The sequence below is a fragment of the Mandrillus leucophaeus genome, unplaced genomic scaffold, assembly GCF_000951045.1.
Source record: "Mandrillus leucophaeus isolate KB7577 unplaced genomic scaffold, Mleu.le_1.0 Scaffold4, whole genome shotgun sequence".
Taxonomy (NCBI): Eukaryota; Metazoa; Chordata; class Mammalia; order Primates; family Cercopithecidae; genus Mandrillus; species Mandrillus leucophaeus.
The window spans coordinates 14037720-14061578 of NW_012104253.1; the positions used below are offsets into that span (position 1 = coordinate 14037720).

General features: G+C 37.4%; 1 protein-coding gene across 1 annotated transcript in view; it reads left to right on the plus strand.

Annotated features, from left to right (window-relative positions):
- The window catches only part of RPS6KA5 (ribosomal protein S6 kinase, 90kDa, polypeptide 5), a 143388-nt gene that overhangs the window by 64222 nt on the left and 55307 nt on the right, over positions 1–23859 (plus strand). Inside the window, exons 4-5 of the mRNA XM_011991787.1 lie at positions 1570–1677; positions 21145–21228. Of these exons, the coding sequence (XP_011847177.1) occupies positions 1570–1677; positions 21145–21228 (192 nt within the window). The remainder of the gene's footprint in view (positions 1–1569; positions 1678–21144; positions 21229–23859) is intronic.

The window sequence follows — 23859 nt, forward strand, 5'->3', positions numbered from 1 at the left end:
TGGCACTATCTTGGCTCACTGCAACCTCCGCCTCCCGGGTTCAAGTGATTCTCCTGCCTCAGCCTCCCAAGTAGCTGGGATTACAGGCATGTGCCACCACCACGTCTGGCTAATTTTGTATTTTTAGTAGAGTCAGGGTTTCTATATGTTGGTCAGGCTGGACTCGAACTCTCAACCTCAGGTGATCCATCCACCTTGGCCTCCCAAAATGTTGGGATTACAGGCGGGAGTCACTGCTCCCGACCCAGCTAATTTTAAAAATTTTTTGTAGAGATGGGTCTCACTGTGTTGCCCAGGCTGGTCTTGAACTCCTGGATTTAAGTGACCCTCCTGCCTCAGCCTTCCAAAATACTAGGGTTACAGGCAAGAGCCACTGTGTCTGCCCCTTCGTGTTTTTCTGTATATAATTTTGATTTCCATTTTAAGAGATTATTAAGAACTTTCTCATATTCTTAGCATTGAGGAAAGCAATGTTTCTAAGTTTAGAAACATTTAATTCAGGCTGACATAACTGAAAACATGAAACAGAATTTGTGCAGATCAAGCACCTTTTATATGAGTTTGATAGATTTATTTGTTATATAGCTGAAGTGTTTTGCTATAGAACTTACAAAGAAGTAAGTTTTATAAATGCAAAGTAAAACAGAGGGATCTATAAATGTTACTTAATTGATTTTCTTTGCTTATTTAGAACTAAAGTTTGAGCCTAGTGCAGTGGCTCACACCTGTAATCCCAGCTACTCTGGAGGCTGAGGTGGGAGGATGGCTTTAACCCAGAAGTTTGAAGTTGCAGTGAGCTAGGACCACGCCACTGCACTCCAGCCTGAGTGACAGAGTGAGACCCTAACTCAAAAAAAAAAAAAAAAAAAAAACCAAACAAACTAAAGTTTGAGTAAAATTAACCTATAATCTTCAACCTTTATGTTTAAGAGCCTGTTAATCAGCAATTCTTTATGAATTTCCTATTTTATACATTTTCCTATTTTATACATGATGTGCTGCATAAATACCTGATAAATACATAAAAAGTGAATAACAGAGTTGTCTTTATATACCTATATAACAGAATATATAGGTATATAAAGACAAATAGGAAGTACCTAGAAAATATCAGTCATGTATAGGTAAGTACAATGTAAACATAGGTGTTGTAGGATGAAACACAAGGAAATGACCAGGGGATCCGGTTAGTCAGGAAATTCTTCTGAAGCCATTAGGAAGTGATGGACAAGAATTGGCTGCAAAGGCACCTGAAGGTCATCTAGAGTGAGAGTGAAATAGGAAGAATAGAGACTTGAAGAAGCACACTAGTCAAGAGGGAGGCCCTAAAGAAGCTGACCCAACGAGGTAGACCCTGTGCACGAGGAGAACAAAGAAGTAGGTTGGAGACATCGAGGGAACGCAGCAGATAAAAGAATTTCCATTTGCCCTGACCAGTCACCAAGAGCCATCACAGGATCCTGAGGAGGGAAATGCCTTTAAAAAAAGAAAAAAAAGGTAGACAAGAAAGACTGTCTTAATTCATTTTTTGTAAATTATTTTAAAATTTATATTTCTTTCTTTTTGCAGTTGGGGATTATATATCGTGACATTAAGCTTGAGAATATTCTACTTGATTCTAATGGCCATGTAGTGCTGACAGATTTTGGTCTGAGTAAGGAGTTTGTGGCTGATGAAGTGAGTATGATATTTTAATTTGAATTTAGTAATAACAGAATGTAAACAAGGATGAAAACTGTAGAATAAACATTTAGCAGAAAACTGCCATATGAATTCTGAACTTTCGTGCAGATTTGTCCATGAAAAATGTAGAGATTTTTAGTTTAAAATTAATATGGAGCCGTCCTGTTAAAATCGCGGTAAACCATGATGGATATATCAGAATTTCTATTTATTTAAAAAAAAAAAAAAAGGCACTATGCATTTAACTTTCCCCATAAAATATATAAAATATGACTGAAAAATTAAATAACTCTTTTGGCCCTTCAGGAGAATTATGGCTTTGATAGTGGCCAATAAAGAATCATAAAGCAAAGTACACACTGTTTACATTGTGATAACAAAGTAGGACATGCTATGAAGGCCCTTTGAATTTGCTTGACAAGAATGACAGATCTACTAGCCCCGATTTTTAAATAATATTGCTGGTTTTTGCTCAACATGGATTAAAATGTGGTGGCTAATGTGCAGATTTTACATTTGGAGGACTTTAATTTTCAGTATTAATTAGAATTTGTTTAATATTTCAAATGCATTTAATGACACTTAAAATTGTACATCTATTAGTTGTAATTAAATACTGTTTATATAATGGTTGTAATATAAGTTACATTTATTTCTGCACTACTAGTTATTCAAGATAACTAAGTAAATTTGAATGTCAATTTCATTTCTATCCAGGAAATTGCTGGTATAGAATATGGAATCATAGTAAAATGTTTGTAGTGAAGGACTTTGTTATTATAAAATACATCATTCTTGGATTCCAAATTAGGTATATCTATTTCTGATTGGTTTTTGGAGTATTGCTTAAGCAATCCTAGGTGAGTGAAATAAGTGCTGAAATTATAAAACTTCCAGGTCCTAATTTTTTAATCACATCTATATTCATTCAGTTTACTTATACAATGAATATTTACTGATCACCTCTACTATGCTGGGTACTGGACAATACAATAATAAGTGAAGTGGAAATGATCTCTACCTTCATGAAGCTGTAGTTATTACAGTAAATTGATCATCTTTGATACAAATATCATAGTTATAAAATAGATGAATTTTGAGGCGTTTACTTCTAAATTTGATTTTTAAAACTTTTTATGCCTTTGTAAAAATTTTAGTGGCGACTTCGGCAAATTGTAGCAGATTAAATCTGTTTACTGTTGCCTCCTTAATACATCCCACACGAATAAAAGGAAAGGGATAAGATAGACATGCACTCAAAAGGGAAAAGAGAAAATAGCAACTACCTTTTAGAAGATGGATGACAGTAACATGGGAAGCCTAAAAGCAGGCTGTCTGTACTTCTGACCCCCTAAAAAGGTTCAAGAATTGGAGGCAGCAGGTATCCCTCGAAGTAGGAATGCAGGTGATGCAGGACCCAGGAGGACTGATTGTAAGTCTGTGTAAGAAACAGGTAACCCCCTTGATTCTATCTCTGCCCCTGTTGACATAAGCAGCTGTGCCTTCCTCACCCTAAGGGAAGACCGAAAAGGTCTGTGCATTCAGGGATAATGGGCACAGCTAAGGATGAGGATACCATACAGAAAATGACAGGTATGGTGAAAATGGACACATTGAACTGTGCAAACTCCCTCGGCCACTTTCTACCACTTCACTCTGAGCACAGTGGCTTCCCAAGCAGGAGTTTGGAGGAGTTTTCTCTGAGAAACAAAGAACAAAAACTCTGTAGATGTCATCAGTAGTTTTGCCACTGAACTGGCCCAGCCAGATCTCTCTGCAGAGAAGCCTAGGGCTTGGCAAGCCCACCCTGTGTCACAGAAGCATGTTTGTGATGATGTCACAATTAAAAAAAAATAATTTTGTAACTGTATTTCACTATAATTAATTTCCTCTATAATGCTATCTATTTTTAAATATTATTTTTAGAAGGGGTCCACAGGCTTCAACAGACTGCCCAAGGGGTCCTTGGTTTGTAAATGTGTAAAACTCCCCCTGCATAGAGAGATTTGATTATCACTTTTATTTGCTCATTCCGTTGATATTTGTTGAGGGCTTTCTATGTGCTAGATCAGCAGTCCCCAGCTTTTTTGGCACGAGGAACTGGTTTCTGGGAGACAGTTTTCCCAAAGACCAGGATGGGGGTATGGTTATGGGATGATTCAAGCACATTACATTTATCATTAGATTCTCATAAAGAATGTGCAGCCTAGATCCCTTGCATGCACGCTTCACAATAAGGTTGGCACTCCTAGGAGAATCTAATGCCACCACTGATCTGACAAGAGGCAGAGCTCAGGTGGCAATGCTTGTCTGCTGCTCACCTCCTGCTGTGCGCCCTGGTTCCTAACAGGCCGCTGACCAGTACTGGTCCATGGCCTGGGGGCCCATGTGCTAGATGGTAGGCTAGGTTCTGGTAGTATACTCATGAAAAGAATCACTTAATGAATCCTCCGTTTATAGGTATGTGTGGCAGATCATTTGGCAATAGATAGAAACAGACTTTGGCCCTGGGGAACAGCAAAATATTAGGACCCAAAAGTAAACAAACAAACAAAAATCAAAGTTGACCAGAGTTGCTAGGTCTTAATACAGTAATAAGCATTAGTCAGAAATGCCGTGTGACTGAATCAGCCAGGTCACTCTTCACAGGAGAAGAGTTTTCTGCTAGTTGTGTCAGCAACCACCTTTCAAGGGGATGATGGGTATCCAGTCAAATACCATCATCTTTGAGCACTTAGTGGTTTGGGTGCAAAAATGAAATAGTACAGTTCAAGCTGAAGTAGAGGAGTAATTAATAGGTGCCCTTATTTACTGAATACAGCCTCGCTCTAGGTTATGTTAATAGTTTAACATTACTATTAAGCTGTAAGGGTTGCATATCTCTTTGATCCTTAGACTGCTTGCTCATTCTTTCTCTTAGCCCTAGAGGACATACTATCATGCTCGACTTCAAGTTTAATTCTCAGTGCTCAGGTAGGAATTTTCCTTTGCTGAGTCCTCTGAAACTTGATCATTGTCCTTTGCTCTTCTGATTCCACCCAGCACCTGTTTAGGAAGTTTCTTTATCTAGACCCTTTGTACCTTAAAAATATTCCCATGAAACCATTTCTGTTTTGATTAGCTCACATTCCTTTTTGGTTTCACATATCAGCCCCAACTGATATCAAAATATCATATTTTTTGGTACAAGGTTCTTTCTGCCCCACCCCTACTCTGCCTCCTTGGTTTCCAGGTTAAATGTGTATCTTTATAATATGGTTTGGCTGTGTCCCCACCCAAATCTCATCTTGAATTCCCATATGTTGTGGGAGGGACCTGGTGGGAGGTAACTGAATCATGGGGGCAAGTTTTTCCCATGCTATTCTTGTAGTAGTGATTAAGTCTCACGAGACCTGATGGTTTTAAAAATGGAGTTTCCCTGCAACAAGTTCTTTCTCTCTCTTTGCCTGCTGCCATCCATGTAAGACATGACTTGCTTCTTCTTGCCTTCTACCATGATTATGAGACCTCCCCCATCCACATGGAACTGTAAGTCCATTAAACCTCTTTCTTTTATAAATTGCCTAGTCTCGGATATATCTTTATCAGCAGTATGAGAACAGACTAATACAGTAAATTGGTACCATGGGTGGGGTGCTGCTGAAAAGATACCTGAAAATGTGGAAGCGACTTTGGAACTGGGTAACAGGCAGATGTTGGTACAGTTTGGAGGGCTCGGAAGAAGACAGGAAAATGCAGGAAAGTTTGGAACTTCCTAGAGCCTTGTTGAATGGTTTTGACCAAAATACTGATAATGATATGGACAATGAAACAGCCTGAGGTGGTCTCAGATGGAGATGAGGAACTTGTTGGGAAGTGGAACGAAGGTAACTCTTGTAATGTTTTAGCAAAGAGACTGGTGGCATTTTGCCCCTGCCCTAGAGATTTGTGGAACTTTGAACTTGAGAGAGGTGATTAAGGGTATCTAAGCAGCAAAACATTCAAGAGATGACTTGGGTATTCAGTTTTATAAGGGAAACAGAGCATAAAAGTTTGGAAAATTTGTAGCCTGACAATGCAATAGAAAAGAAAATCTTGTTTTCTGAGGAGAAATTCAAGCCAGCTGCAGAAATTTACGTAAGTAAGAAGGATCTGGATGTTAATCACCATAACAATGGGGAAAATGGCTCCAGGGCATGCCAGAGACCTTTGCGGCAGCCCCTCCCATCATAGGCCTGGAGGTTTAGGAGGAAAGAATGGTTTTGTGGGCCGGGGACAGGGCCCCTCTGCTGTGTGCAGTCTAGCAACTTGGTGCCATGCTTCCCAGCTGCTACAACCGTGACTAAAACGAGCCAAGGCACAGCTCAGGCTGTTGCTTCAGAGGATGGAAGCCCCAGGCCTTGGCAGCTTCCATGTGATGGTGAGCCTATGGGTACACAGAAGTCAAGAATTGAGGTTTGGGAACCTCCACCTAGATTTCAAAGGATATGTGGAAACACCTGGATGCCCAGGCAGAAGTTTGCTGCAGGAATGGAGCCCTCATGGAAAGCCTTTGCTGGGGCAGTGCAAAAGCGAAATGTGAAGTCCGATCCCCCACACAGAGTTCCTACTGGGGCACTGCCTAGTGGAGCTGTGAGAAGAGGGCCACCGTCCTTTAAACCTCAGTGTCAGGCCTCTGAGCCCAAGCTAAGCCATCATATCCCCAGCAACCTGCACGTATACATCCAGATGGCCTGAAGCAACTGAAGATCCACAGAAGTGAAAATAGCTTAACTGATGACATTCCACCATTGTAATTTGTTTCTGCCCCACCCTAACAGATCAGTGTACTTTGTAATTTCCCCCACCCTTAAGAAGGTTCTTTATAATCTCCCCCACCCTTAAGAAGTTTCTTTTTAATTCTCCCCACCCTTGAGAATGTACTTGGTGAGCTTCACCCCCAGCCCCCAAAACATTGCTCTTAACTTCACTGCCTATGTCAAAACCTGTGAGAACCAATGATAATCCCACTGCCCTTTGCTGACTCCTTTTTCGGACTCAGCCCGCCTGCACCCAGGTGAAATAAATAGCCATGTTGCTCACACAAAGCCTGTTTGGTGATCTCTTCACACGGACACGTGAAACACTCAGAATGGTAGATCCACCGACAGCTTGCCCTGTGCGCCTGGAAAAGCCACAGACACTCAACGCGGTGAAAGCAGCCAGGAGGGGGACTATACCCTGCAAAGCCACAGGGTGGAGCTGCCCAAGGCCATGGGAGCCTACCTCTTGCATCAGCGTGACCTGGATGTGAGATATGGAGTCAAAGAAGATCATTTTGGAGCTTTAAGATTTGACTTCCCTGCTGGATTTTGGACTTGTGTGGGGCCTGTAGCCCCTTTGTTTTGGCCAATTTCTCCCGTTTGGAATGGCTGTATTTAACCAATGCCTGTACTCCTGTTGTAATAACTTGCTTTTGATTTTAGAGGCTTGTAGGTGGAAGGGACTTGCCTTGTCTCAGATGAGACTTTAGACTATGGACTTTTGAGTTAATGCTGAAATGAGTTAAGACTTTGGGGGACTGATGGGAAGGCATGATAGGTTTTGAAATGTGAGGACATGAGATTTGGGAGGGGCCAGGGGACGAATGATATGGTTTGGCTGTGTCCCCACCCAAATCTCATCTTGAATTCCTCCATGTTGCAGGAGGGACCTGGTGGGAGGTAATTGAATCATGGAGGCACATTTTTCCCATGCTGTTCTCATGATAGTGAATAAGTCTTACGAGATCTGGCCATTTTAAAAACAGGAGTTTTCTTGCACAAGTTTTCTCTCTCTTTACCTGCTGCCATCCATGTAAGATGTGACTTGCTTCTCCTTTCCTTCCACCATGATTGCAAGACCTCCCCAGCCATGTGGAACTGTGAGTCTGTTAAACCTCTTTGTTTTGTGAATTGCCCAGTCTTGGATATGTCTTTATCAGCAGCATGAGAATGTACTGATACACTCTGTCTGCCTTCTCTTCTCTTTAACCTCTTCCTCTTTGACCATTTCTGTTACTGTTTAAGCATACATAGTCTTTCTGTCTTAAAATTTTAAAAATGGGGAGATGAATGGACTGATAAATAAAAAGGAAAAAATATCTCAGAATACCATATTCCCGTCTAGCTATTGTCTCATTGTTCTCCTTTGTCAGTATTTGTCTTTATTTACTCACATGTCCCTTACTGCCTTATCAATTCCAATTCTGCTTGTACCCCCTTGCCCCCCACCCCACCGCCATCTACTGAGGCTGTTCTTGCCAATGTTACCATTGACGTGCATATTAATACTTTTTAGTTACCTTACTTGACTGCCTGGTAGTATTGAAGTGGAAACCACCTCTCAGCTTGGCTCTGTGACACAACACCCACCTGACTTTCCTTGTCTCTCTCACTGCCTTTTGTAGGCTTTTCCTCTTCTACCTGAGGATTCCCCTCAGCTCAGTCCTAGGTACTCATCCCTTTTTATGCTGTACTCTTCTTACATGCTGCTTATTCCCAGCCTTCTCTTGGCCAACCTTCTCTTCTGGGCTCAAGACCCAAGTATGTAAATGTTGTATCTCCACTTGACTCTTTCACAGGCTCCTCAAACTAAACATTTTCAAAACGAAAGTAATCTTCCACCAAAATCTGCTTCTCTGTCAGTATATCACAATTTTATATTATAAATTCTGGCCTCATTTGGTCTGGGAAATATATTTAATCTTCAGGAATTTGCTTTTTATGTATGTTTGATGTTTCTGCTCATGATATTATACTTATCTCTGTATATATATAAGTAATTCAAAAAATCTTGGAGTACTTACCATTGCCAGGTATTGCACTAGACCCTAGAAATATAATGGTGAACATAACAAATTCCTTAACCTCCTAAGCCTGTATTCTAGAGATATTTGTCAAATATTCATATAATTATTTATGGGTTTTTTGTTTCTGTGTTTTTTTGTTTGTTTTTTGTTTTTTTTTTTTAAGATGGGGTCTTGGTCTGTCACCCAGGGTGGCAAGATCTTGACTCACTGCAACCTCTGCCTCCTGGGGTCAAGCCATCCTTCCACCTCAGACTCCTAAGTAGCTGGGACTCCAGGTGCACGCCACTATGCCGAACAAATTTTTGTATTTTTTGTAGAGACTGGGTTTCACCATGTTGCCCAGGTTGGTCTTGAACTGATCTCAAACAATCTGCCTGCCTTGCTTATCCAAAGTGCTGGGATTATAGGCATGAGCCACCATGCCCAGCCCATATAATTATTTATAGATAATGGTTTGCAGCCTAGATTACATACAGGTTAAAGTAAATTTATTTTAGAAACTTTAAACATATTTTATGATAATGAAAATTTGCTATTTTTACTGTTCTGTTCTCAACCAGAAAATTTGATCAGGCTCTTGAGATTCTGAAAATAACAAAACATTTCTAATGTGCAGGCTAATATATATCTTCCATAGAATTTTTTTGGTAGTACAGTTTTACAAACATTTGTTGAGTTCTAACTTCAAATCAGAGAATTTGGTAGTTATTGGATATTTGATTTTATTTATTTATTTATTATTATTATTTTTTTTTTTTGAGATGGAATCTTGCTCTGTCCCCAGGCTGGAGTGCAGTGGCCGGATCTCAGCTCACTGCAAGCTCCGCCTTCCGGGTTTACGCCATTCTCCTGCCTCAGCCTCCCGAGTAGCTGGGACCACAGGCGCCCGCCACCTCGCCCAGCTAGTTTTTTGTATTTTTTTTTTTGGTAGAGACGGGGTTTCACCGTGTTATCCAGGATAGTCTCGATCTCCTGACCTCGTGATCCGCCCGTCTTGGCCTCCCAAAGTGCTGGGATTACAGGCTTGAGCCAGCGCATCCGGCCGGATATTTGATTTTAATGTTGACGACTTTAAATACAGTTAAAAAAAAGTGTTGGTAAAGTGATGATAGCTTCAAAATTATGTCTGTTTATATTTATAAGCAAATAATGTCAGAAAGGACACATTCATGTTTATGCTTAAATATGGTATATGCATTCTGTTTTTATAATTTAACGGTGAGCGTTTGAAAATTTTCAAAACAGATCATTAACATGAATCCCCAGGTAGATAAATACAACCATAAGGTTTAGTTAAGAAAAATAATGTGTTGACCGAACAGTACAGAGTATCTATCCTTAGAGGGAAAAGCCTCTGGATTTACGACTATTTTTCTCTTTCCAGAAGTAGAAAAATCTAACCTTGCTCAATTCAGATAATGTTATTTACTGATTAATTCTTTGAGCAATGTAAGAGGCATTTTAGTTAGGGGGATATTTTTCTGGTTCTCTATTTCCTAGCTTTGGGACATGAGGCAAGTCACTTAGTCGTTAACCTCTCTGAGTCTTAATTTCATCATCTGTAAAATAATATTTATCATACCTACTTTATAAGATTGTCATAGAGACACAATGAATTAACACTTGTGAAAGTACATTTTAAAGTGTAAAGCTCTATATCCGTTCTATTTGTGAGAAGTACTGTTTACATTTCAGATTACTGTGAGCAAAATTAAAATATACCATTGAGAATTTAAAATTATTCTCTTTATTTTCTTACATGCAAGAAAGTTTTAAATTATATCTTTCTCTAATAAATGCCTAGCTAATCATGCCACTTTCAAGTTTCTGCTCTTTTAATGTATGTATCTCAAGATGTGTGGGTAAGGGTCAGGTTCCATAAAGAGCATGTTTGCATTGAGAATCAGATAACCTAACCCTAAACCAGCTTTTTAGTTACCTCTGTCTCCCTTCCTGATTGATTTGTATTGACATGTGGTCATGGTTTTTTTTATTTGCATGTGTCCTGAAAATCTGTTTGGTCTCTGATAATAAGCCCTATCAGTCATTTGCCAAAATCAGTGACTCTAAGATAATTTAGTTATTTCAAGGTAAACATTGAACTGGAGGTGTTGGGAAGATAGGAAACCTAGAAACCAAAGTGTTACCCTGTTGCCCCAGTTCTTCCTCTCCTAAAACACTGTTACACAATATTCAGATTCTAACACATTAGCTTGAGCCATTCATTAGTGAGATTTTTTTTTTCCCCCAGATATCTGAGCGGACCTTTGATTCCCCTCCAAAGGATTGGGGGTAAACAGGGATTGCCTGCCAACTGTCTGCTTCGCAGATCCCTTTATAATTATTCTTATGGCAGAAATTTTTGACTGTAGTAAAGTTTATTCATAATATGATTTTTTTAAAGGTAGATTCAATGTGAGTAACAACACAGAATAACAGGGACAACTTTTGAAATGAGATTATTTTCACAGAAACTTCCAAGTATTATATATTCCATTTGTTCAAATAATGTTAAATATGTATTTTTAAATTTACGTGATGACTATATTTAGCAGTCACAGTTTATTTTTATCTATTTTCTAAGAAAGAATTAAAATTATTCAAAACTATGCTGAATGTCAGGGACTTTAAAGCCCATAAGGGAATTTAGCAAAAGATATCTTAGAATAATAAGAATGTGCATAAGTGTGAATAATAAATGTTTATATTTTCCAAATTCCTCTTTAAAATGTTATGCTATAAAACACAGTAAAAATAGAAAATGATATAACTGAGTTTATGTGCCCACTATTCACATTTTCAGTTATGGAAATTTTACAGTTTTTTTCCATTGATTCCGTGAATATTGATTGAACATCTCCTGTGATCCAGGCACTGTTCTGTCTCAGTGTTGAGATCTTGTAATGAATGAGCAAAGTGGACGCAAATTCTTCCTTTACACGGGGAGGCAGACAATAACAAATAAGTATTTCTGTAGTATGTTAAATAGTGGTAAGATGCAAGACAAGTATAGTAGGAAACAGGAATAGGGAATAGGGTGAGAAGAGGCTACACTTTGAAATCAGGTGGTCAGGAAAGGCCTCACCAAGGTGATAGTACAATAGAGACATGAAGGAAGTGAGAGTGAGCCATGTAGATATCTCAGGAAGGAGATTTCTAGGTAGAGGGATCAGCCAGTATTAAGGCCCTTTAAAATGGAATTATGGAATGAGTGAGAGTTACGGTAGTAGGAAAGGACGTGGAGGTGATCATATGGAAGAAGGATTGTACAGATCACTCAGGACATTGAAGATCATTGTAAGGACTATAGCTTCTTCTCTGCACAAAATGGGGAGCCATTGGGTAGTTTTGAGTAGAAGAGTAGCTATCTCCTATTTTGGAAGAATAATTCTGGTTGATAACTGTGATAACCCTGTAGTGGGACAAGTGTGGAAACATGAGGTCCAGATAGAAAACTGTTGCAGTAATCCCAGCGAGAGATGGAACTGGCCTAAACTGTGGAGTAGCAGATTTTAGGACTATTTTGGCATTAGATCTAATGAAATTTTTTGATGAGTTAGATGTGGGGTATGAGAATTCAGAAGAAACCTAGTGTGGCCCCAAGGTTTTTGGCCAGAACAGCTGGAAGGATGAAATTGCCATCAACTAATATGGGGTAGGCTGCTGATGGGGAGATATCTGGGGTGGGGAGAGAAGTTCAGTTGGACAGGTTAAGTTTGAGAGATTTATTAGATACACAGCAGAGATGTTAAGCAGTGGGCTATATGAGTCTGGAATTTGGGAGAGAAGTCTGGTCTGGATCTATGAATTTGGAAAACAATGTGGGTTGTCTCAGAAGACAAGTGAAAAAATGTTTCAAGGATGAAACTGTGTCATATGCTATTATTAGGTTAAATAAGATGGGGACTGAAGATTGAGCATTGACTGACTCAGAGTTCACCTTAGGAAAGAGAATACCAGTAGCCTTATTGTCATCCACCTATGCAGACAACTTGTGGTTTTCTGTTAAAAGGAATAGTGAAATTCTGTGAAGAGCATAGCAGAGGATGAAGTGAGGTCAAAAGAGGGTTTTTTTCCCTAAGATGGGAGAAATTACAGATGTCATACACTAGTTAGAATAGTCCTGAAAAGGAAGTGGGGTAGATATACTAATATCTACCACCCAAACCCTGATGTCTACCTCCTATAATAATACAGCGGATAAAGTGGGAAATTGCTGGAACACTGTCCTTGAGAAGGATAACATCAAACACATACGTGAGTTTGTGCGTGATCATGCTACTAGTGCTTAATGAGTAGCATGGTCAGTTCATGCTTAGAAACTGAGGAAAGTTGAGTTACTAGGCACACATGGTTGGAGGTTAAGTGGTATGTACTGGCAGCTTATAAAAGGTCTTCTGTTTTCTCATTGAGTGTGAGGAAGGGAATGGACACATCGAGATTTTAGGAGAAAGGAGATAATGTAAAATAACCAACTAACAGTGTGGAAGAGTGAACAGCTTAGGGAAATGAATGTGTTTGTGGAGTACTGTTAAGACCCACATGAGATTCCTGATCATAAATTTGAAGTGAAATTGGCCGGGCTCATGCCTATTATCCCAGCACTTTGGGAGGCTGAGGTAGGAGGATCGCTTGAGCCCAGGAACTTGAGACTAGTCTGGGCAACACAGTGAGACCTTGTTCCCATAAAAAAATAAAAAAATTAGCCGAGCATGGTAGCACGTGCCTGTATTCCTAGCTACTTGGGAGGCTGAGCTGGGAGGATCACTTGAATCTGGGAGGCGGGGAGGGTGCAGTGAGCCAAGATCCTGCCGCTGCACTCCAGCCTGGGTGACAGAATGAAACCCTGTCTCAAATGAGTGAGTGAATGAATGAATGAATGAATGAAATTGGCCAACCTGATTATACGGTTTTCTCCAACAACGTGTAGCTGCACTGGTACAGATAAGAGTATGTGGTGGATTAAATTTAATTGTGTTTTAGTACCCTTACTTCATGTGTGTGTATCCATTAACAATATATATTATGTATGTTTTTTACATGTACGTATATGACATATTCTATTGCAAATTGTTTTTTATTTGACCTATTCTTGAAATTTATCCAAGTTGATAAATGGGATGTTTCATTTATTTTAACTGTTGTATAATAATCCTTTATATTAGTTATCCAGTCTATCTTTTCTCCTACTGAAGTACATTTTGGTTTCTCTATGTTTTCTCTATCACAGTGTTGTATTTTTCCCCAGATGTTATTGATTTGTTGGAATTCTTAAGTATTATAGATACCAACCCTTTATAACTAAATGTTTTGTAAATTTCTTTTCTAAAATTTTTACTTGTTTTTAATTTTGTTTAATGATATTTTTTGCCATTTAGCATTTTAATATCCAATATACTAATCTTTTCTTTTAAGGCTTATTTTTTAAATTAAAAAACATTTTAATTGTGGTTAAAAAAACACAAAACAAAAATTACTATCTGAACTGTTTGTAAATGTATGGTTCAGCAGCTTTAATAATGCTCATTTTGTTGTATTACAGATCTCTAGCACTTTTTCATCTTGCAAAATTGAAACTCTATACCTTTTCCCCCTTCTCCAACCCCTGGCAGCCACCATTCTACTTTCTATTTCTATGAGTTGGACTACTTACAATATCCCATGTCAGTGGAGTTGTATAGTATTTATTTTATTTTTGTGACTATTTCACTTAGCATAGTGTTCTCAAGGTTCATCCATGCTTATAGCATGTGACAAGATTTTCTTCTTTATTAAGGCTGAATAATATTCCATGGTATTTATATGCCACATTTTGTTTATTCATTTACCTGCTGATGGACATTTGGGTTGCTCCCACCCCTTGGCTATTGTGAATAATACAGTGAATGTGGTCGTGCAAATATTTCTTCAAGAGCCTGCGTTCAATTCTTTTGGATATATACCCACTAGGGGGACTGCTAGATCATATGGTAATTCCACTTTTAATTTTTTGAGGAACATTCATACTATTTTCCATAGCAGCTGCACCATTTTACATTCTCACCAGCAGTGCTAAAAGGTTCCAGATTCTCCATATCTTTGCCAACACTTGCTATTTTGGTGTTTTTGTTTTTATAGTGGCTATCCTAATGAGTGTAAGTTGAAATCTCATTGTTATTCTGATTTGCGTTTATCTCTAATCATTAGTTATGTTGAGCATCTTTTCATATGCTGTTAACCATTTGTATGTTTTCTTTGGAGAAATGTCTGTTAGAGTCCTTTGCTCATTTTAAAATCAGGTTATTTGTGGGTTTTGTTGTTTTTTGGTGTTCTTTATATATTCTAGATGTTAACTCCTTATCAGATATATGATTTGCAAATATTTTCTCCCATTCTGCAGGTTGCCTTTCATTCTGTTTCCTTTGATTTTCAGAAGTTTTTAAGTTTGATATAGTCCTATTTGTCTGTTTTTGCTTTTGTTGCCTGTGCTTTTGGTGTCATATCTAAGAAATCATTGCCAGATCCAATGTCATGAAGCTTTTCCCATGTATTTTCTTCTAGGAGTTTTACAATTTTAGGTCTTACATTTAGGGTATAAAATCAGGTGGAATTACTTTATATTTTTAATACAGATAACCCAATTACCTTTAAGTATTTGTTGGCTAGTCAGTTAATCTTTTCTTTGCTTATTTGAAATGCAACTTCTGTCATATAACTAAGTTCCCATGCATACTTATGAGTCTGTTTTTAGGCTCTTCACTGAATTCCATTTGTCTGTTTGCCTCACCCTGCATCAGAACCAAAACATCTTAAAACATCTGGCTGGCCGGGGGCGGTGGCTCACACCTGTAATCTCAGCACTTTGGGAGGCTGAGGCAGGGAGGATCACTTGAGGCCAGGAGTTCAAGACCAGCCTGGGCAATATAACAAGACTTCATCTCTACAAAATATTTTAAAAATTAGCTGAGTGTGTTGGTGCATGCCTTTAGTCCCAGCTACTCGGGAAACTGAGGCAGGAGGTTCACTTGAACCCCGGAATTTGAGGTTGCAATGAGCTGCGATCATGCACTGCACTCCAACGTAGACAACAGAGCAAGACTTTATCTCAAAAAAGAAAGAAAGAAAAAAAAAAGCCTGTCACTTTATAGTTAAGTCTTGATTCTGAAAAGGTGAGGTCTTTTTCCTCTTCACCCTCACCCTACCTCCCTCTCCTTTCCCCTGACCTTCCTCCTCCCTCTTCACTGTCTATTCTTTGCTTTTTGTGTTCCTCCACACGAATTGTGGGATCTAATATGTAAATTAATTTGGAAGGAACAAACTTTTTGGATATTGACCTCTCCAATCAATGAATTTGCATCAGTGAATGTTCAAATCTTCCTGTTTATTTAGTTGTTTTTTCTTTCAAAAATATTTTGTACTATTATCTGTAATATTTTATACATATATTATTAGACTTATTTCTATTTATACTTTTTGTTTCAATCGTAAAAATTATCTTTAAAAACTGGAATATTTATGTTTTTCTTGCCAGAGCATAGGAATGTTGTTGACCTTATACATAAAACGTTGAATTCTTATTAGGTGCACAAATTTAGATTGACTTGGATTTTTGTGTAGATGACTACATTGAAAAGAAAAAAGTCAGAACCACTATTTGTAAGTAATAATGGCTTTGTTTCTTTTCATTTCTCACACTTTTTAGTTTCTGTGTGTTTGGGGATGATTATTTTGTTTGAGTTTGGCTTGGTTTTATTGCTTTGTCTACCAAGTTTTATACGTATATATATTTTTTACATTAAAGAACACGTGTTTTAGTCATTTAGTATGGTATTTGCTGTAGGTTTTTGGTAGGTAAATTATATTTTTAGTATCTAAGAGTTTATTGTTATAGGGAAATTCTTACGGTTTTTCTCTTTAACCACATAATGATGTGAATTATATGAATAGATTTTTGTTTTCTTTTTCGGTGTTAGACCATCTTTCAATTCCTGGAACAAACTTAACTTTCCATGATGTATATTTTTTATACATTGCAGGATTTTATTTGCTAATATTTTACTTAGGATTTTATTTTCTAAGTTGACCTATAATTTTCCTGTATAAAATTGCATTTGTCACATTTTAGTATCAAGGTTGTCCTAGCACCATGAAATGGATTTGGAATGGTTTATGTAAGATAAAGATACATTTCCACTAAAGGTTTGTGTGGATTCACTTTCAAATCTGCCAGTGTGTTTTTTTCCTTTTTTTTTTTTTTCTTTTTTTCATTTTAAGTGAGTACAAGTAGCTTTTCAAATACTGATTTAATTTTTAAAATACTTACAAGTATATTTAGAGTTTTTATTTCTTCTTAAATGTTACATTTTTATAGAAAATTGTATTATCTTTTTAAATTCTTTGACATCAGTTTCTTCAGAATTTCCTTACTTTTAAGAACCTCTGTAACTATAGTAATGTTTTCTTTTAAATTACTGATATTATTCATTTGTTACTTTTCTTGATCCTTTATTAGAAGTGTCCCTTTTATTAGTCTTTTGTAAGAAAGAACTTATGTCAAGCCTTCCATTTCTTTTGCTTTCTTTGATGAAGTTTATTATTTTGTACATTTTACTTTCTATAAACTTCTTTCATATTCTTTTTCTAAGCTTTTAATTTGGACATCTAGCTCACTAATATTTAATCTTTTTAAAATAAAGCTGTGAATTTTAAAAAATAGCTCTAGCTGCATCCGACAAGTTCTTATGTATAGTATTTTTATTGTTATTCTAATATTCATTGTCACCTTTTCTTTGAGTGGTGTCTCATACCTGTATCCAGGCACTTTAAGAGTCTGAGGCGGGTGGATCACTTGAGCTCAGGAGCTTGAGACCAGTCTGGACAACATAGCGAAACTGCGTCTCTCTACAAAAAGTACAAAAATTAGCCAGGCATGGTATCATGAGCCCAGCTACTTGGGAGGCTGAGGCAAGAGGATCACTTGAGCCTGGGAGGTCAAAACTACAGTGAGCTGTGATCACACCACTACACTCCAGCCTGGATGACAGAATGAGACCTTGTCTCCAAAAAAACAAGAAAGAAAATAAAAAAGATATGCCTGAAAGACTGTGTTTGTGTTCTCTAATTGATAGAGGATTTTGTATATTTTCATGAGTATCATTCAAATCTTGAATATCTTTACTAATATTGTTCCTTCTTGATCTGTCGGTTTATAAGAAACATATGTTAAAATACCCAGGATGATTGTGGATTTGTCCATTTCTCCTTGAAGATATCTCCATTTTTATTTTATATATTTTTAAGGCTTTTCACAAATTTTTGAGGATATTCAAGCTTGGAATAGCGAATTATTATAAGGCAGCACCCTTGTAACCATCACTCAAGTGAAGAAATAGAATGTGGCCACTCAGGAATATATTTTTATTTAAGCTTAGGACTTTTGCAACATTCTGGGTAATTTTCTCAAATTTACTAAGTCTTTAGTAAATTTTACTAAGTCTTTTTTTTTTTTTTGAGACAGAGTCTCACTCTGTGGCCCAGGCTGGAGTTCAATGGTGTGATCTCTGCTCACTGCAACCTCCACCTCCCAGGTTCAAGCAGTTCTTCTGCCTCAGCTTCATGAGTAGCTGGGACTACAGGCATGTGTCACCATGCATTTTTAGTAGAGACAGGGTTTGAGCTATGTTGACCAGGCTATTCTCAAACTCCTGACCTCAAGTGATCTGCTCACCTTGGCCTCCCAGAGTACTGGGATTACAGGTGTGAACCACCATGACCAGCAATTTTACTAAGTCTTGAGAAAATTATCCAAAATGTTGCAAAAGTATCCTCTAATGTACTGTCTTTCTTTAGCTGTGTCTAATACGTTTAGTCTGCCTTTTTTATTGCCTCATTTCTCTATTTGCACAGCTCTATTTAATTCTTTTTCTTTCTTTCTTTCTTTTTTTTTTTTTCTTTGAGTCAGGGTCTCACTCTTTCGCCCAGACTGGAGTGCAGTGGTGCGATCATGGCTCACTGCAGCCTCGATCTCCTGCTCTCAGGTGATCCTCTCGCCTCAGTCTCCCAGGTAGCTGGGACTACAGGCATGCGCCACTATGCCCTGCAAATTTAAAAAAAAATTTTTTATAGAAACAGAGTTTCGCCATCTTGCCCAGGCTGTCTTCTTTTGTGTCTTTTATCTTTTACAGCATGCTGGTCATTTACAGATTGTTTTTCTGCTGTTTCAAGTAATCCTTCTGTTTGTTGTGTCTGTGGAGTCTAGTTCACTTACTTAGTAATATCAAGACATCAGGGCTTTATAGGAATTCTGGTCAGGCTAAGTTGTGAGAATATCTCTGGTTCTATCATGTGTCCCGGGGTGTCACCATGTTTGGCCAGATTTTCCTACTTCTCCATACCATGCGGAAGAGTAAATTCAGATCTCAAATCTAAGAAGCATAAACCTAGGCATTTAAGATCACAGGAGGAACTTTGTTCAACTAGGGTCTAGACAGAAACAAATGAGTGCTAGCAGGTGAATTAATTTTTCTGTAGTTTGTTTTCACCGAGGTTTAGCTTTCGTTGGTTTCAAGGTTTATGCAAGAGTGGTCATTCTAGACCATCTCATTTGAGCTGACAGCCTCATCTTTTATCCTCACAGGGTATTAAAACTCAAGTTTCTGGATTGCTGAGACCTGTAACAACTCACCTTTCCTCCCTTTGTGTAGCCACAGCACTAGGTCATATGCCTACCTCTCTGGTTTTCTGTACCCACTTCCTGGCTGGCACCCAGGAATTCCCCTTTCTTTCTTGTGAGCCTGGTCTTTGGCGGTTACCAATGGAATATGTAATCCTTTTTGAAAATAAAACATTTCTAGATATTTGTGTGGAGATTTGCCAACATTAAGAGTCTTTCTAAATATGGGATGAGAAAAAAAAAACTGTTTTCATTGGTGATTTTACACCAGAATTTATCTGTCACAGGTAGATATGATTAGGACAAAACACTGGCAAATAAAAGCTAGGAATTAATTCATCAAGTCTTTATTGAGAAATACTTGAGTCTGGCATTTGAGTTGCTATTGGGATTCCTCCTTAGAAGGAAACCAGCTTTTTATCCAGTGTTATGGAATCTTTTTCTCTAAGGAGCAATGAAACCTCCTTGATTGGCTAATCACTTAAAACACATGAGTATTCCATATTATCTGCTAGTATGTTGCACACATCCCACTCCTGCTATTTTTGTTCATAATCAAGTAAATTTTCATTCACAATTTTTTTAACTGTGATAACTAGTGTTGCTTATAGTATGGGCATAAATGTCAAATAGGTTGTCTCCTTGAGAAAATTGTTACTTGAAAAAAGTATTGTATTTTAAACAAATAATAAACCATAAGCATAGTAGAATTGCTACCTTGAAGTCTTTCCTGCTCCTCTCAGAAACTCTGGAATATGTTTTATGGTGCATCCTTCCCCTGTCAAATCTCATCAGTTTGTCTTCTTGGTACAATTATTTTAAGGCATTATGCATCTTCGTAGGCAAATAAATACAAATTCAAAAGTTACAATTGGTGATATTTTTACAAATAGAAGATAAACTCTTAGGAAGTTTAGGCAGAGACCTAAAAGTTAGAACCCAGAGGGAATAACACAGGAGGAAGCAAATATAGATTTAGAACTATAAGATGGGTAAGATGGCAAGGGTTTAAAATAATTGAGAGAATTAAGAAATGTTTGTCTTTGTTTACTACTATTCTCAGTGATTGGAACTTCTCAACACGTAAGCCTTAATTTTTCTATCTTCTGGAATTTCTATCAAATAAATAATTATTTTTTAATGTATACCCTATCAACTCCTCCCCCAAAGCACCAGATAAGCTAAAATGAATTATAAGAGAGGCCAAAAATTACATGGAAAAGGAAGAAGAAATATCTTATAAGCACTTAACTTGGGGTGGTTGTGAGCTTCCTCTGAGTTGAGATAATAAATGAGCTACGTAATTGCATCATTGATCATCTAAAAAATAACTTTTTAGGCTAACTTTCAGGCATGATATATTAGCCCTTTTGAATTTTTAAAATTCTATAATAAACATCAACCTTTAAGAAATGATCTTTTTTTTAAGACGATTTTGTTTACCATCGTTAAACATAACATTAGCATTGTCAAACCGACACAAGATGGTAAGGTAGAAAAAAAATTTTTTATCCTTTTTTTATCTTTGGGTTTACTATCCCCCTTCTTAGAATTTGGTCTTTCCTCCCTCTTCAGGTTTCCCAGTGTTTTCTCAGTCTTGCCTAATAAAGTCATTCATACTAATGTGTTAGACAGTTCATGTTGCCTTACTAGGACTATTTGCATTCTTAAAAAAAAAAGATTAAATCCACAACTGAAGTATACACACATACAAAAAGTGAACAAGAATGAATGAATGGATTCATGGAAAGGATGGATGGATGGATGGATGATGGTACCATTTCATGCATGAGAAGTCTTTCTGATGGGATAACATATACCCAGAACTCATATTAAGTAGATGGTGGTCTGTTCCAGTGAAGAGAGGGTCTGTCAGGTAGACTCTACCAGTACTTTGCCACTATAGTGTATCTCAACCACTAACATGTATTATCAACTTTCTTCTTTTGTCACTTGTCATACTAGCTTGAAATCAAATCCCTTTTTTGTTTGTTTGTTCAAGACTGAAAGAGCATATTCCTTTTGTGGAACTATTGAATACATGGCACCAGATATTATCAGAGGGGGAGATTCAGGACATGACAAGGTATGTTCTATTTTTGATGCTTCTTTATATATTTCTATAAAATGTACTATAAGAATCCTAATTAACAACTTAGGTCATCTCTTCAACAGAGCCGTCTTTCTGGTGTTGATTGTCTTACCATCCTTTTTTTCTCTTTTGCTTTGTATTCCTGAACACATTATGACATCTAGTATTTTGGAGGAAAAAGATAATAGAAAGGTTAGGACATTCTAGATTTCCCTTTTAAAGGTTTTATTGGTGAGAATTGTGTTTTATTTTATAGAGTAACAGTCTTATTAAAGTTGAGAGCTTAAAACTAGTCAAATAATTTTTATTTTATTTCCATTGAGAGAGCCTATTTCTTAGAGTACAAACTGTGACTCCATTCTATTAAAAAATTATGGGCCTGTAATCCCAGCACTTTGGGAGACCAAGGTGGGTGGATCACCTGAGGTTAGGAGTTTGAGTCCAGCCTGACCAACATGGTGAAACCCCATATCTGCTAAAAATACAAAAAATTAGCCTGGTGTGGTGGTGAGTGCCGGTAATTTCAGCTACTCGGAAGGCTGAGGCAGGAGAATGTTTGAACCCTGGAGGCAGAGGTTGCAGTGAGCAGAAATTGCGCCATTGCACTCCAGCCTGGGCAACAAGAGTGAGACAGCAACTAAAAAAAAAATTGCTTACTTATTTTTGCATGAGACCGTGGCCTTTTAGGATGCAACTGAACCACAGTGCAATACAGAAGTGTCACTGCATGTAAAACTGCACATTGTTCCTGTTTGAGTCGTGATGAATGGTTTTGGACAGTATTTATTGGCATTTTTAATTTCTGCTAGAAAAACATTCGGAAACATAGTCATCTGTATCACCTTTAGTTAATATTTGCTTTTTAAGCTGTCACTGAGAGGTCAATGAAAAGGGAATCAGTGATATTTTCTTATTCCCAGTTTCTGCCTTTAACTTTCCAGAGACACTGGAGACTTGATTATCTTCCCAACAGAAATAAATATTTTAACAACCCTAGGAGAAAGAAAAAATTCTGAGTTCTAGATAGTTTGTTTTCCTAAGCCCTCTAAAAAGCTCAATTTTTTTGGCCTCCTCTCTTCCCTTTGTATGTGCAAAATGAAGATTCTAGAAGAAACTTTCTAAGTAATTATGTTACAAAATCTAGGTCGTGGATTTTTTTCTGTATTAAAGGGTACAAAATTTGTTCATTTTTTTTTAACACTTCTGTTTTATTAATAGCTTTATCCAAATAAGGTGTTCTATTTTTTGTTCCCCATCTTTCCTTCTCCTTCATTCCCTTTCAGAGTCCCACATATGCAGTTCAGATATCTGACTGTGGAGAATCTCTGGTCTCCTTCCTGATGACTAATCATATATTTAAAAGCACGTTCTTCAAGTTTGTGTGGTATTGGTTTTGGGACCCAGGGCTAAGAATCTGATTATTGATCTCTTGTCATTTGAAGAACGTGGTTTTGAATCCAACAGCAAAACATTCTGAGGGTTCTGACTCAAATGGCAGTCAAACTGCTTGTATAAATAGAAGAGTTTAATTGCTGGTTTAGTTTGCTTCTTGATATTCTTTGAAGCTGTTGGGGAATTTGGTAGGAATTTATACCTGTTAATTTGAAAATTATCTTCAAAGACCTAATGGAACTTATTTTCACATAAGAAAATCTTGTATTACTCCTAGAATTTCTACCTACCTAAGGTGCAGAATATAGCTAGTCAATAAATATTTTTTCCCACACCTGGAACAACCTGACAGTTATTAAATGAGATAATGTATGCAAAGTGATCATCATAGCACCTGGCGTGGGGAAGATATTCAGCAAATACTTTTGCTCTCATGATTTTAGTTTTCCTGATGTGTTTTGTATGTCAGCACTCTGTATTTTCTTAGTAGCTCTAAGCCCATAAATTTTGTCACCTCTCTGAAACTTAGGCCCTGGAAATTCAAAGCAAATAGTTTGAAATTTTAACATCTAGTTAATATTTCTCATTGGTGTACGCTCATGTGTTCAACAGTTATTAAAATTCTGATTTGCCTAATTACAAAAGAAGTAATTTTCAATACATCAAGATTCTTTAGGCCAGGCTTGGTGGCTCACGCCTGTAATCCCAGCACTTTGGGAGGCTGAGGCGGGCGGATTGCTTGACCCCCAAGAGCTTGAGACCAGCCTCGGCAACGTAGTGAGACCCTGTCTCAAATAAAATATTCTTTAAATTATGTATCATTTGCTATGTTCTCAGTTCAGGTAACTGCATTTATAAATAGGTTTCCAAATTAGAACACATTTTATTTTATATTATTTTAGATCTTCCCATCAGTGAAGACTCTGAGGTTTATGTGTGATAGGTTCTAGAAGAAAAATTGATTTAGGCAGTTAGGAAAAAATAACATACCTTTGGATGTGGTATTTTTTTTTCATTTTTTGTTCTTTGATTTTTGGACATTTCATAAGGCTCACTGGAACTGAATACTTTAGTTCCCTATCATAAGCCCAAAGAAATATCACCTACTTAAAATTTTAAAAATTTATATCAAGTTTAAATTTTTTTAATTAATCAAGGTAAATGGTTACTAGTTTAAGAAATAACATGCTTTCTGTGCTGAGGATACTTGAATATTTGTTCTCTAGATGTCTT